At 41.5% G+C, this 13,608-nt stretch overlaps 1 protein-coding gene across 1 annotated transcript in view; it reads right to left on the bottom strand.

The window, feature by feature from the left end:
* Positions 1-734: 734 nt before the first annotated feature.
* The window catches only part of angpt2b (angiopoietin 2b), a 30,499-nt gene continuing 17,625 nt past the window's right edge, over positions 735-13,608 (bottom strand). The window contains exons 6-9 of the mRNA XM_084079829.1: positions 9,424-9,525; positions 6,094-6,260; positions 2,227-2,357; positions 735-1,227 (exon numbers count right to left, since the gene is read on the bottom strand). Coding sequence (XP_083935955.1) covers positions 1,067-1,227; positions 2,227-2,357; positions 6,094-6,260; positions 9,424-9,525 — 561 coding nt within the window. The 3' untranslated portion in view covers positions 735-1,066. The remainder of the gene's footprint in view (positions 1,228-2,226; positions 2,358-6,093; positions 6,261-9,423; positions 9,526-13,608) is intronic.

Here is a 13,608-nt window from a genome sequence, read left to right as displayed (position 1 = left end):
CGCAGCTTCCATCTGACAGGTTCTTGCCTTTGTTTTACCTTGTTGTGTATAGAACCCGCATGCAGAGAGTACACTTGCTACTTGCAGAAGTATCCAAACACCCCAATGGTTTTATTGCTTTTCCGAACCACAAACAAACAAACAAACAAAAAACGGGATTTTCCCCAGCTATTCCTTTTTTTTCTGTGTGCCTGTGAGTTCATTACAAATATTGCATTTTGGAGAGTAAATAAACTCGTTGAAAAGACAATTGTGAAAATGCTGGAAGCACTTTTGTAAAATTGATCTCATACTCATTAAACTTTATTAAAGGTGCGGCTGCAAAGATTCCGGGAGGTTTTATAGAAGATTTACTCCCAAAACTTTAAAAGACGGAATGATCAATAACATCAAAAATACGTCTGTCATTGACGATATTATGGTGTCAGTAACAGTTGCAAACTTCAGACAGATTATTTTACAGTTCATTGTGCATGTACTGTACATGTGTACATAAAATAAAGCCTAAATGTTTCTACATACTGTATTTACAGAAAAAAAAATCACTGATAATAATCAAAACATATAAACATCTAGACACATGCGTAAAGTTTCATCATTTACAAATGGCCAAAATCACATAGGATACAGGTCTCAGAAGTTTATGTAAAACAAATATCTTTGTAAACAAAAGATCTATGAAAACAAACACACTGGGAAACAAATAGATGAGTAAACATGACTTCTTTGTTACTTAAATGCATGAATGTTTACTACCTCATTTTTCATGAATAATGTTGTCCATACTGTAGCAAAATGAATAGCAACATTAATTTCACCCAGCATCTCATCTGAAAAATTATTCATATTAAAACTCCTGTTTTACCAACTTTCAAGAAAACCCACAGTCATTTTCTCAGACGAGTATGCATGTGGCCCCCGGACATTATTAAAGCAACTTCATGAGAAAATATCCGGTAGCTGAAACCTTCCAAAGTTTGGTTTACATTTTCTCTCAAGGGATCCGCTTCCTGCACACATCAGTCATTAGGTGAGATCATGCTCCACTCTGCCATGTGCCAGCCTATCAAAAACTTGCAGGACGCACCATCATCGTTGCCACGGTAGCCATCAGACTCGGCCCCTTCCAGTAGTACCACTTAATGCCGTTGTAGCGAACCACGTTGGAAGAGGCAGGATAGTACATGCCATTCAAATTGGATGGCCCACAAGCTTCGAACCACCACCCTGGAGTGAACACACAATCAGAGAGGTCAGGCACAAAAAAAAGAAAAAAACTTATGACCTCTTAAACTTATGATCTCATTTTAGATTTTTAACCACTTTAACCATTATTTTATACTTTGGCTATTCAAAAATAGCAGATGTACAAGCTCATATAGCGCGGCAAAGAGTGCCTTGCTATGAGCTTGTAGATCTGCTATTTTTGAAAAATCTTTAAACTTTGTTAAAATCTTTCAAAATATTTTTAAAGCAAACATTTGTAACTCAAATCTTTGCTTCTGGGCGTCCCTGGAACAAAATGTTTTGAGTTGGGGGTCCGCGGCCAAATACATATCATTTTGGGGGTCCTTGACATGAAAAAGTTTGATTGCAACGTAAGTAAAAAAATCACATCCAGTGTGAAGTGGGCGGTGTGTGGTCATCACAACATGACTCACTTTAAAAAACGGATAAACCGTTTTTTAAAGTCCATACTGCTATTCATAGGGCTGCACATGTGTCATGTGTTTCGCTAGCCAATCACAGTCCTGAATTTACAAAGTCAGCCAATCACATTACAGTTAGTGGTGATGACACTAGCTGTAATGTGATTGGCTGACTTTGCAAAAGTATCGATTTGCATTAACAATGGAAGGGTTAGGGGTTATACAATGCGTTGTAGACTATTGGCCAATCACTGTGCAGGATTGGTCAGTGTCCAAAACTCACTTATAGGGGGCGGCTACACCGCCCCAAAAAAATAAAAATGTTTTAGACGACATTTGTAGAATCCCCAGAAGTAAAGATTTGAGTTAAAAAATGTCGCTTTAGCAGATCTACAAGCAGATCTACAAGCTCATCAGATCTGCTATTTTTGAATAGCTCAAAGAAATCTAAAAATGACACAGATGTGTTCCCGGATTGAATGGGCTAAAGGAGACATTTACAAGGCAGCTGACTGAGGAAAAAATATGTTTTGAGGGAGAGATTTCAGACAAGAAACAGCATACTCTATTACTGTACCTCCAGAGGCTATCTGAGCACACTTGCAGGTGCAGCGGTCGTTGTCTCTGTCCTTGGTGCTGAATTGGGTGCCAGTATGGGTGAGGCTACTGGTGCGGCCGGCTGTCCCACCGAAGCCATCAGCATGAAGGCTGGATTAGCAAGGTTAAAGGGGAGAAATCCACCAAAAAAGTGTTAAAACATTGGCCTCTATCCTCCAGTAAAACAAAACACAATTATTCCTCGTCTTCCCCTAATTAAAACCAAGCAGACTTCAAAGTCGAGATTTGCTGCAGCCTACAGATCGTCAAGTATCAACAAGTGTCAACTCACAATGTAAACAGCCGTGCCATTATATCCATCTTAAAGATGCATCAGCTGGTTCAACTGGGTTACATTCTTAACCCTTTCAGACCGAGAACGTGTCATTTTAAGATTTCTTTGGCTATTCAAAAATAGCAGATATACAAGCTCATAGCACGGCACAGAGTGGCGCACTATGAGCTTGTAGATCTGCTATTTTTGGAAAAATCGTGAAAATGTGTACAAATCTTTGAATATCTGTTTTTTTCCGTAGCGAACATTTTTAACTCTGTTACAACTTCTGGGGGGTCCCTGGAACATCATATTTTGAGATGGGGGTCCGCGGCCAAAATTCATATAATTTTGGGGGTCCTTGACATGAAAAAGTTTGAGAACCACTGATTACAGCAACATATTTTATTCTTCTTAAAAAAATAGGATTTAGAAGACATTTGTAGAATCCCCCAGAAGCAAAGATTTGAGTTTATGTTTGCTTTAAAAAAAGATATAATCAAAGATTTGCTCACATTTTCACGATTTTTCAAAAATAGCAGATCTACAAGCTCATAGCGCGGCACTCGGTGCCGTGCTATGAGCTTGTATATATTTTTATTTTTTTTATTTTTTGAATATCCAAAGAAATCTTAAAATGACACAGGCGCGTTTTCGGTCTTAAAGGGTTAAGCGGCCCAAACCATTTTCTTTTATTTGCCTAACCCCTGGAGCATGTGTGGCTCAGTGTTGGTCCTAAGTGCAGTGGATGAGAAGGTCAACCCTGCCGCCTGTCCTCTGCTGTCCTGTCAACTGGTCTAGTTAATATTGGACTCTGCCCTGAGTTATGCGACCTCTTGATCACCCGGGGCACACTTGTCTGCTGACGACCGTATGAGGGATCACCAATCCTTCCAAGTGAGTTTGGAGGGAGCAGGGCCTCACGGCAAAGGGGCAGCAAAGGGCGGTCTGGTTGACAGGACAGGAATCACATTGGTTAGTTCAACTAATGCATTGGGGAGTATGGGGCGATGGTGATGTCTTTATTGGAAGCCTTTGTCCTCAGGAGTGGTCTTAACTGTTTGGTTATGTAGAATGTTGGCCCAGAGGAAGTTATTTAGATTTTTTATATTCTTTTCCCCTCTTCAGATTTGATCATTATGCCAATATCTGAATTCCCCACGTACTCCCGTCACAGCTGACCCCTAGTGGTTGCTCTTGGGACTGGATGGTCCTACAGGGATGGTATTGAAACCACATGCCATCTCCGGCACACATGGAATCACTTGCCACCTCTTTCCACCTCCCAGTAAGGAGACTCTCACCCAAGCTGACCCTGACCCATCTGCAGTAGTTGCTGGTGCTGCAACAAAGACTGCCCTCTCGTGTGGATGCAGAGGAGCATTCAAACCCCTAGTCCCTGTGGTTGGATAACACTATTAAAAGACCATCTCCAATTACTAATAATGGCTATCATAGACTATGCTAAGGGATACATTGGCATGTCAGTGATAACAATGAATGGATGTAGAAAGTGCGTTGTCTAAAGACCACCCGGTTGCGGCATTGGGAGTACGTCGGCAGCAGCTGAAGACGCTATTACTGTGACTTGATAGTTGTTTAACACCATAGGCATCCATCCAGGAATCCCCAAAAGGAACCTAGAGATCAGGCCAGCATTCGCAGCGCGCTAATAAAACTAGCACACACTCAAATAGTTATGACGACACATCAGCACAGTGGTTGTTGGCTACGGGCTTGATGACACCCATGCAGGTGCTCTGCCACACACACTGCATAGCCCACAGGAATATTGTGAAGCTAAAGTGCAGTTTTACATAACAGGGATCTTATTAAAAAAGATGAAGGCCATCAGATATATTAACAGGGATCATGGAACAAATTAATATTATGTTGTTTCATCTCATACTGTAATTGCATGAAACATCATAACCTTGCTGAAAACAAAAGCATTTCAGCTCATTCAAAAGCAATCTAACCACCAGGGACCACCAGGGGTCCTGGAAGGGGTTCCAGGGGGTCCCCTGCAATATGAGGAACAGTTTAACCACTTTAATCCTATTTTGTACTTAGGCTATTCTTTGCTTTACATTTAGAATAATTTTGATTTGTTTTAAATGTTCTCATATTATCGTCCCTGGCATGAAGTGTTTATACATGGGGGTCTGCAGCCAAATACATATCGATTCGGGAATTTGGGGGGTCCTTGACATAGACATTTTTGAGAACCACTGATTTAAACCATCCTACAGTGCAGTATGTTTGTACAATTTTTGGAAGGCCATGGCTTCAGCTTGCACACCTAATCTTGTTAGCAATCGCAGAGTTACTGTAGAGTTTTTGCCTGAGTTGTCAGTTTCCTGGCACGGCCTGGCGCTGCCAACTGCTCATGTTATCCACCAGTGGACGGGGCTACCCTTGGGGATTTGCAGGGGCAGAGGTAGCCGTGGTGACGGATTGAAAAAGTGGCAGCCTGCCCTCCGCTGAGCTCATGATTTTGAGTGACATTCTTAACAATAAGCCTGGCGGGTACTTTACTTTTGTGTGCGCTGATAAGAAAGGATAGAAGGGGTTTTAAGTGTAGATAATGCTTTTTAATTTGTCATGGTACTTAGAGTTTTATGCCCAAAGGGAAAACGGAGATTCATTCATTGCAATTATGCCTTTCAAAGGACTTCCGTGAAAATGTCTTGACTGAAGGAATGCTTCTTCAAAATGTTTCTAGACAGAATTCTGACACGTGAAAGGGTTTAACTTTAATTTGGAATGCAGGTTTTCAAATGCTTTGGGCACATTTGGTAACTTAGCTTTGCATGCTTTGTAGTGCACAGTACAAAAAGTAATTCACTGAAATTAATATACCGTAGCTAGAATCCAGACCAGAGACTTGAAACATGTAGAATTATTGAATACATTATTGTTGACCAGTTAATGCATAACTGTGCATATTATATTAAGCTGCAATCAGTACGTTTTTATGTCCTACCTGCTTTAGCTGTATAGTATACATTAACCCATTAAGACCAGGAAAGCATCTGTCATTTTAGATTTTAGCCACTTTAACCATTATCTTATACTTGGGCTATTCAAAAATAGGAGATATACAAGCTTATAGCGCGGCTACGAGCTTGTAGATCTTTTTTTTTTTTTATCATAAAATGTTAGCAAATCTTTGATTTCTATGTTTTTTAAAGTGATTTACTCAAATCTTTGCTTCTGGGGGTTCTACAATTCTACAGTTTTTTTGAAAAAAAAAAACTTATGTTGCTATAATATCAGTGGTTCTCAAACTTTTCAAGGAACACCCAAAATGTATTTGTCCACGGACCCCCCATCTCAAGATATTTTTTTCCAGGGACACCCAGAAGCAAAGATTTTAGTTAAAAATGTATACATTAAAAGATTTGCACACATTTTCACGATTTCTTAAGAAAATAAATATCAGATCTGAGTGCCGTGCTATGAGCTTATATATCTGATATTTTTGAATAGCCAAAGAAACCTAAATTGACACAGATACGTTCCCGGGCTTAATGGGTTAAATGGAAGCATTAATGCACACTTTAATGTTACCTGTAGTTCTTGTCCTCTCCGTCTATGGAGAAGTGGTCGTAGTGTGAGTAGGCTTCATTGCCTTCTCCATCTTTGAGCTGAACATGCAGGCTGTAGTCCTGGGAGCTGGTCAGCTTGTGGATAATATCATTTCCCAGCCAGTGCTCTCCAGAGGGGTCTCCAAAGCCCTTAAATAGGTAAACAGAGTATAGAAACAAAGGGGAATAAAGTAGAAAAGGGGTAAGCGTTTTAGCAGAGATCTGCCAAGCTCATTTGGAAGTAATCGTTCTCAAAATACGTTGTCACATGCTGGGCACTCTGTTTTTTAAAGTCAGTGCAAAGGCAATCAAGATCCTAATGTTTGATGTCCTACCAATGTACCGCCTGAAGAAATAAACTTCAGAAAAATCAGAACACTATGTGCTCAAACTCTTTTTTTACATGATCTACGGCTGCATATAACAGGACAAGAATGAATTTTCACTCATTGTAGACTAGGCAAGATATAAGCACAGACTGATCTGTCCAAGGACATGCTAATAATACTACGGTACTGTATTTCAAAGCTGTAATTCAATGGTTTCCCCCTTTTTAAAATACGCTTTGTGGGAAAGTTAAACATAATAAAATGCGTAAGAAAAGATTAATGTCAAAGGGATATATGATAATTTTTTAGTCCAAAGGGAAGGTTAAATTATATTAACGGGTGGACGGCGGAGTAATATTAAAAATGATCTCACAAAGGTAACTTCAATGTTAGAATGAAAGTGGATAGAGTGTGCACAGGGTGTGATTACTTTGACAGACAGAGATCATAGTAGGAATGAATAATGCGCCCGAGGGGAGAATGACAATCAAATTAGATTTGATTTCTATTCAAGGAGATGGAGGAGGCACAAACTAAGTTACTTTTCTGTCGCGTCCAAAACGTCCTATCAAGAACAAAATGACACATCCCGGGCACAAGGGGACATGCGAGATGAAAGCAGATGAATATGATAAGAAGGGATGGAAATGTTGGCTGCTAGTCATATCAATAATTAAACAACGTTGAAGGTCACCGCCATACCAGCCAGCGAGGAAGAACAATCTGGTCGTTCTCAGATGTAGGATAATTCAGTGCAAGCAGCACACAAAGTTCTGGAGCACATGAATGCATATTGTATCTAAATAATAAAGAATAACATGTTTCGACACCAATGCATCCTCATAAATCGGAAGTTGCACTCGAACTGCGTTATTCTTGTATTTAGGCCAATTAAGGACCTTATTGCATCTGGGTTCTCCCAAACAATATCAATAAACCTTTGGCCTTATACTGGCTGATTACTCTTAATCAAATATGTGAATAATTGAGCACAGTCACAGGATACTGTTGATGCCGTTTTGTCCAAAGTCTTAACAGATGGGTAGATTCTCTCTGACCCTTTTTTTCTCCACCCAGCAATGTACAGGGACCATGTTTGTTATTGCTCTTAAAGTGAAAGCAAATATATGAAAACATGGCTATTTTTTGCAGCATTCATCACTGGGACACCAGTGGGTGGAACACATGATAAACAATGAACAAAGATTAGGAGAATATAAAGTGTGGTCGGGGTCAGTGAAGCACATCAGTACACACATTATCTGCCATCTACAGGGGCCCCCACACTCCCACGCTCCAGCAGGGGCCAAATATTTATCATTCTCTTGTGACAATATTGTTCTTGAGAGAGTTTTGAGGAAAAAAAGCACTCTTTTTCTTTTGGTCTCTCCCTCACTCTCTCTCTCACTGTCACACTTTATTTTAACAGTCACTGTCCACTTGCACTATTTAAACAATTAAGCACTATTTCATACTTATACATATCTACAAGCTCACGTGTCGCATCGCGACACATTGTGAGCATTTAGACCTGCTATTTTCGAAGAATTGTGAAATAGTTTGAAATGTTGAAAATATTTGACTAATCTTGACAAATTGTGGAAAAAAAACTGTGAAAACTGTGTGAACATTTTTTTTTTAACAAAAATACGGACGCCAGGGTCAAAGCAGTTAATGACCCAGCCCAGCATGTGGCAATGTGTTTGTTTCTAAACAGGGATTACGATTATAATGAGGACAAACTGTGATGTTATTTTAAAAAAGCCTTATCTATAATCCATCTATAAAATCCAGAACAACAGGAAGGTGTGAAAACATATTTGCACAACATTGGCACCAATTTCTGGTCTCCTGTGGCCAGCTGTATTATGTCCAGGCCGTGCTTGTTGCCCACGGCTAGTCCATGGAACTGTTTCTTAACCACATCGACCCATTTTCCTGAACAGAACTTTAATGACGGATTAAAAAGGAGTGTTACGTGAGTGATTGAAATGTTTGGTGTGTGTGTGTGTGTGTGTGTGTTTATGGACATGCAGTACGTGTGTGCTTGTGTGTGTGTGTTTATGGACATGCTCTGTGTGTGTGTGTGTGTGTGTGTGTGTGTGTGTGTGTGTGTGTGTGTGTGTGTGTGTGTGTGTGTGTGTGTGTGTGTGTGTGTGTGTGTGTGTGTGTGTGTGTGTGTGTGTGTTTATGGACATGCAGTATGTGTGTGCTGGTGTGTGGGAGTAGAACAATCGAGAGGGAGCAGGTGCAATAACACGGGGGGTAGCGGAGAACAAACGGGCGGTCCAAATTAAACAGCCGCAGGTCACCTGGGATCAGGGGCTGGCCACTATCCCACGCCTCTCCGCGCCAAACCACCCGTGGCTCCAGATTGAAACCTCCTGCCCAGAGTCACTTACAGCAGTGGCTCTCAACCGTGTTCAGGTCAAGGACCCCCAAATTTATATGTATTTGGCCACGGCCCCCCCATCTGGAAATATCTTGTTCAGGTCAAGGACCCCCAAATTTATATGTATTTGGCCACGGCCCCCCATCTGGAAATATCTTGTTCAGGTCAAGGACCCCCAAATTAATATGTATTTGGCCACGGCCCCCCCATCTGGAAATATCTTGCTCAGGTCAAGGACCCCCAAATTAATATGTATTTGGCCACGGCCCCCCATCTGGAAATATCATAACCCCCAAACAAGATTTTTGTTGTTTAAAAAATATTCCACATTTGTCATAAAGAAATGTCAAGATTTTTTGAAAATAGCAGATCTATTTTTAAATAGGCTGTGTAGATTTAAGTGGTTAAACTGTTTTTGATGCTATATCAACAAATTTGGCTGGGGAGGGACCCCCTGGAACCCACTCAAGGACCCCTGGGTGTTCCTGCCCGGTCCTGCCACTTTGAGAAGCACTGACTTGCAGCATGTACACACACATCCCAATCTCCTGAGGCCGTGGTGTTTACTAGCGATGCGTTCAGCTCAACGTACCATCTTGTAGTCCCTCCAGCCCCGATGGAAGTCCACCGAGCCATTTCTGCGATGCTGCAGCACTGTCCAGCCCCCGCCTTTGGTTTTCATATCACAGAACACCTGTAGATGGACAATTATTATTTTTGCTGTACTTCTTCAAACCCATGAATTGATACAATTTTGTAACTGAAACCATTGTCACCAAGTCAAATTCTTGCACATTTAATGTGTTCCAATATTAATTCCCCGTGCAAAATATTGTATTTATCCATTTTAGGTGTTGAAATTAAGATATAACACACCACCGTCCATCGTGTTGTGTGAGTCAAAGGCTGACTTAGAACAGTGGTTCTCAACCTTTTCAGGCCGCGACCTCCCAAAATAATCATATTTGAACTGGGGACCCCCCACCCTAATAAGCATTTGGAATTGTAGGAGTTGAGGCATTACATTTTGTTTGACTAGGTTCCACAGATAAATATTCTGAAAATAGATCGGATATTTTCAAAAAATGTGCCTCTTTCTTATATTATTTGACAATTTGGCATTTTTTTATAGGATACTTTGTTGATTACGTTTGATGCAGTAGTGGTCTTTTTTCTTTCCTTTCTTTTTTAGGTATTAAAAAGGTCGTAAAAGTCCCCCCTGGCAGTCCTGACCCACAGGTTGAGAACCACTGCCTTTAGTAGGCCCAGAGTTGGAGAGAGCGAGCCCACCATTTCAGGGTGTCACACAATGATGTGACCCAGGTGGGTTGGAAAAACTAAAATGTCAGAACACAGAGCTGGGGAGGGAAATGGAGACATCTCGTCTTTAGTTACAGGCAGTGTTTTTGTTCTTACTTGACCATGCATTTGCCAAATGCAGACATCTTTGGAAGGACAAACGGTAATGAATTGCACACACTCATCTCGTGACAGGAATTGAAATTTATACTCGTTAGGGGAACAGCTTTCTTTTCTTTTTTTTTACATCTCAGTCTCTCAGGATTTACATGTAACACTTAACTCCACAGTGGATGAATGACTGGTTCCAGTGGGTGGTAAGATTAGATGGCTTTTTGTTACCGTGAGCCCCTGTAATCTTGGAAGCACTATGTAGTCTTAACACTCGCTGGCCACAGAGTTCGTTTTTATTGGTGTTTTAAATTCCTCTCATGCAGTGCGGGGCAGCTCAAATCAATCAGCTTCATGGTGAGCAACGGTCCTTATTCTAAAGCAGTTGTTGCAAAACTCTCCGTTTATTCATTTATTCACTTCGCTGTAAAATTGAAACTACATAATGCCGACCACAAAGAAAACATTTGCATGATCAGTTGCTGATATTCTCAGGGGTCGATTTGAGGGGGAAGAAAACGGAGAGTGAAATTTTTCTTAACCCTGTATACTTTTTTTCAGACGGTATTTTGTCAAATTTGGACAAATTTGCCTAAAATAGGGATGCCAGGGTTAATGTCCCTTTGTTGAGTTTTTGTATGCTCCAAGCTGAAACACTGCCCCCATGGAAAGATGCCATGTTTGTCCCTTCAGGATGAGGCCTGTGCAATAGGGCAGTGAAGCTGGTGTTCCGTTACGCAGATTACGCGGATTTGATGTCAGCCCTGGTACCATTTGCAGGCAGGTGTGTGCCAGTCACAGGTGTGTGACTAGCACCTGAGCATGGGTCCAGCAACTTTGACATCTGTCTTTGGTACCATTGTGCAAAGCTAGCCTGTAAATCTCTGGAAGAAAACCTATGGTTCCTCAGTGAAGCAAGGATGAGGAACCTTTTTGAGTTGTTGTCTTCCTTGACTTCACCAGTCTCACAGAACTTGGTCCAAGTTTGGAAATGGTACCAGGGCTGACACCAGATAATGCTTCCACTCTGCATAACGGAACACCAGCTTCCACTTGCCCTACTATCCTGAAGGGAAAAACGTGGCATCTTTCCATGGGGGCAGTGTTGCTGCTTGCAGCATACACAAACTCAACAAAGAACCCATGCTCATGCAGGTGCCAGTCACCCACCTGTGACTGGCACACTCCTGCCAGCAGGTGTGTGCTGGCAGGTCGCTCAAAACGAGAGCGATTACCAACAGAAGCATATTGGGGGATTTTGGCCAATTTTGGGGGGGGGGGGGGCACTAACCACACATTTAGCTGTGTTGCTCATTCCACGAATGCCTGATCCTTACCAGCTCTACCTTGTTGTAAAGGTGACTAATCAACGATAAAATTATATAAAACACAATACTAGGGGTGTGCCGATATATCGTCCCGCGATATATCGCGATACGTTTTCGCGACGATATGTATCGTTTTTTTTTTTTACCAATCAAAATAATCAGGCATGCAAACAGCCCCGAGGTGAAAAGGGTGACAACATGTTGTTTTTTTTCGGCTCAGGTGTCACACTATTGCCCTATTTGGATTCAAAACGGCGGAAAAGCTACAAGTTTGCATGTCTGAATAATGCAAAAACAGAATTATTTGTTTGCATTTCCTTTTTTTCTCCCCTATTTATTTTCATAATAAAAAAAGTGCGTATCGTATCGTATCGAAATCGTATCGAAGTTGTGAGCCAAATATCGTATCGTATCGTTTCGTGAAATTAGTGTATCGGCACACCCCTACACAATACCAATTGGTATTATTAAAGGGGAGAAATAGTTGGCCGAAATTAAGTTTCAGATTCTTTTTGGGCAGTTTATATAAAACATCAGGCATCATCAGGCCCAACACACATTTTGGGAAATATAGACTGTTTTATCTGACCAGAAGCAAGGATAAGACATAGCTCCACCGGTGATCTAAATTAATGACCAAAAGCAGAAGCATGCCGTCATCCCCAGCAAATCCAACCCTGGATATTCTGACCGGCCTTCAAACCATCCACCCCTTCTCAGCCTCACTGTCTAACTCACATCCTGGCTTGAGGCTCAGTGAGACTCATAGCTGACAAATGCTGTAGGTGTTGGTGGGTTTTTAGGATACCTCCTAAAGGGGACCTCAATTTTAACTATATCTCAACTGTGTTCTGCTGCAAAAGAGATGTTTTTCCAGACACTTCCCAGAATAGGACTTCTAGGTCAACATGGCTCAATGTTTGTTTTTCCCCCTCAGAACATTGAGACAAATTTTGTTATGCTATGATTATTTTCTGGCACATTCTCTCAATGTCAGTGTTTCTTGAAGGCAACATGCACTGTGAATGTATGAAAAATAAGAGTCTCTTGAAGATCGTTTCCCAAAAGTGTGATTTTGACCAGAACCATATTTAATATTCCAAATCCTCACATTATCTGGCAGCATGAGGCCAATTCTATTAGAGTGAAATGCGAATACCCAGTCCTCCAGACCATTATTTTGTGTGCGTGTGCGTGTGTCTGTGTGTTATATATATGCAGTAGTAGAGTACTTTGACTTTTTCCATCAGTTTGTACTTTACTATTTGTAAAGATATAATAGTTTCCTAGATAGACGTCGATAGACATAAATATGGATAGACAGACTCCGGCTACACGGACACATGCTGTTTTCCAGTTAATTTCACTGGTGGAAATGATATGCATGTTTCTCGTTTGATCATGGATGCATGGCCACTGTGGGCAAATCTGCATCCCGCATAAACATGAGATTTTTTGTCCTCGGCGAGTGCAAAAACCACATTCTGCATAGAAAGCAGGGCAATTTAAAGCTGCCCCACTTGCATACTACCACCCAGTTTGCCAGCCACAATGGAATTACATGGCATAGATTGAAAGCGCGGATGATGTGGGTAGTAGGAGACGCATGCGGCATGCATCTATGGAAACCATGTATTGGCCCCAGCTGGCAGGAAACACATGGCACCAGCGCCAAACACCTGGCTGCTTTTTGCCCACAGGAAATGAGGAGGAAGATGATGGGGAAAAATAGAGGGTTTGGGGCTTTGCAGCTAGCAAACGAGTAATTAATAACAAAAGTAAAAACTTTGGAGGGTTTTTTCCCCTGTTCAGACCAGCGCCCAGGCCAAGGTTGTTAGTTTTTAATGTAGTGTAGCCTGCTGGTGTGGGCTAAGGTTGAGTTAGCATGGCTCAGCTACTTCAGGTCAGGGCTGGGGCCTCTCAAGCTGTTCTGATTTAACATTCAACTGCACACTCACTGACCAGGCAGCGGGCCTGCAGGGCACGGCGCTCCTGTTGCTTATTATTTCAGCTCTCCATACCCAAACATGACATTTCCA

Source organism: Gymnoscopelus microlampas, assembly GCF_963454915.1.
Source record: "Gymnoscopelus microlampas genome assembly, chromosome: 15".
Taxonomy (NCBI): domain Eukaryota; kingdom Metazoa; phylum Chordata; class Actinopteri; order Myctophiformes; family Myctophidae; genus Gymnoscopelus; species Gymnoscopelus microlampas.
The sequence above is the reverse complement of the archived record's forward strand: the minus strand, read 5'-3'. Positions and strand labels throughout refer to the sequence as shown.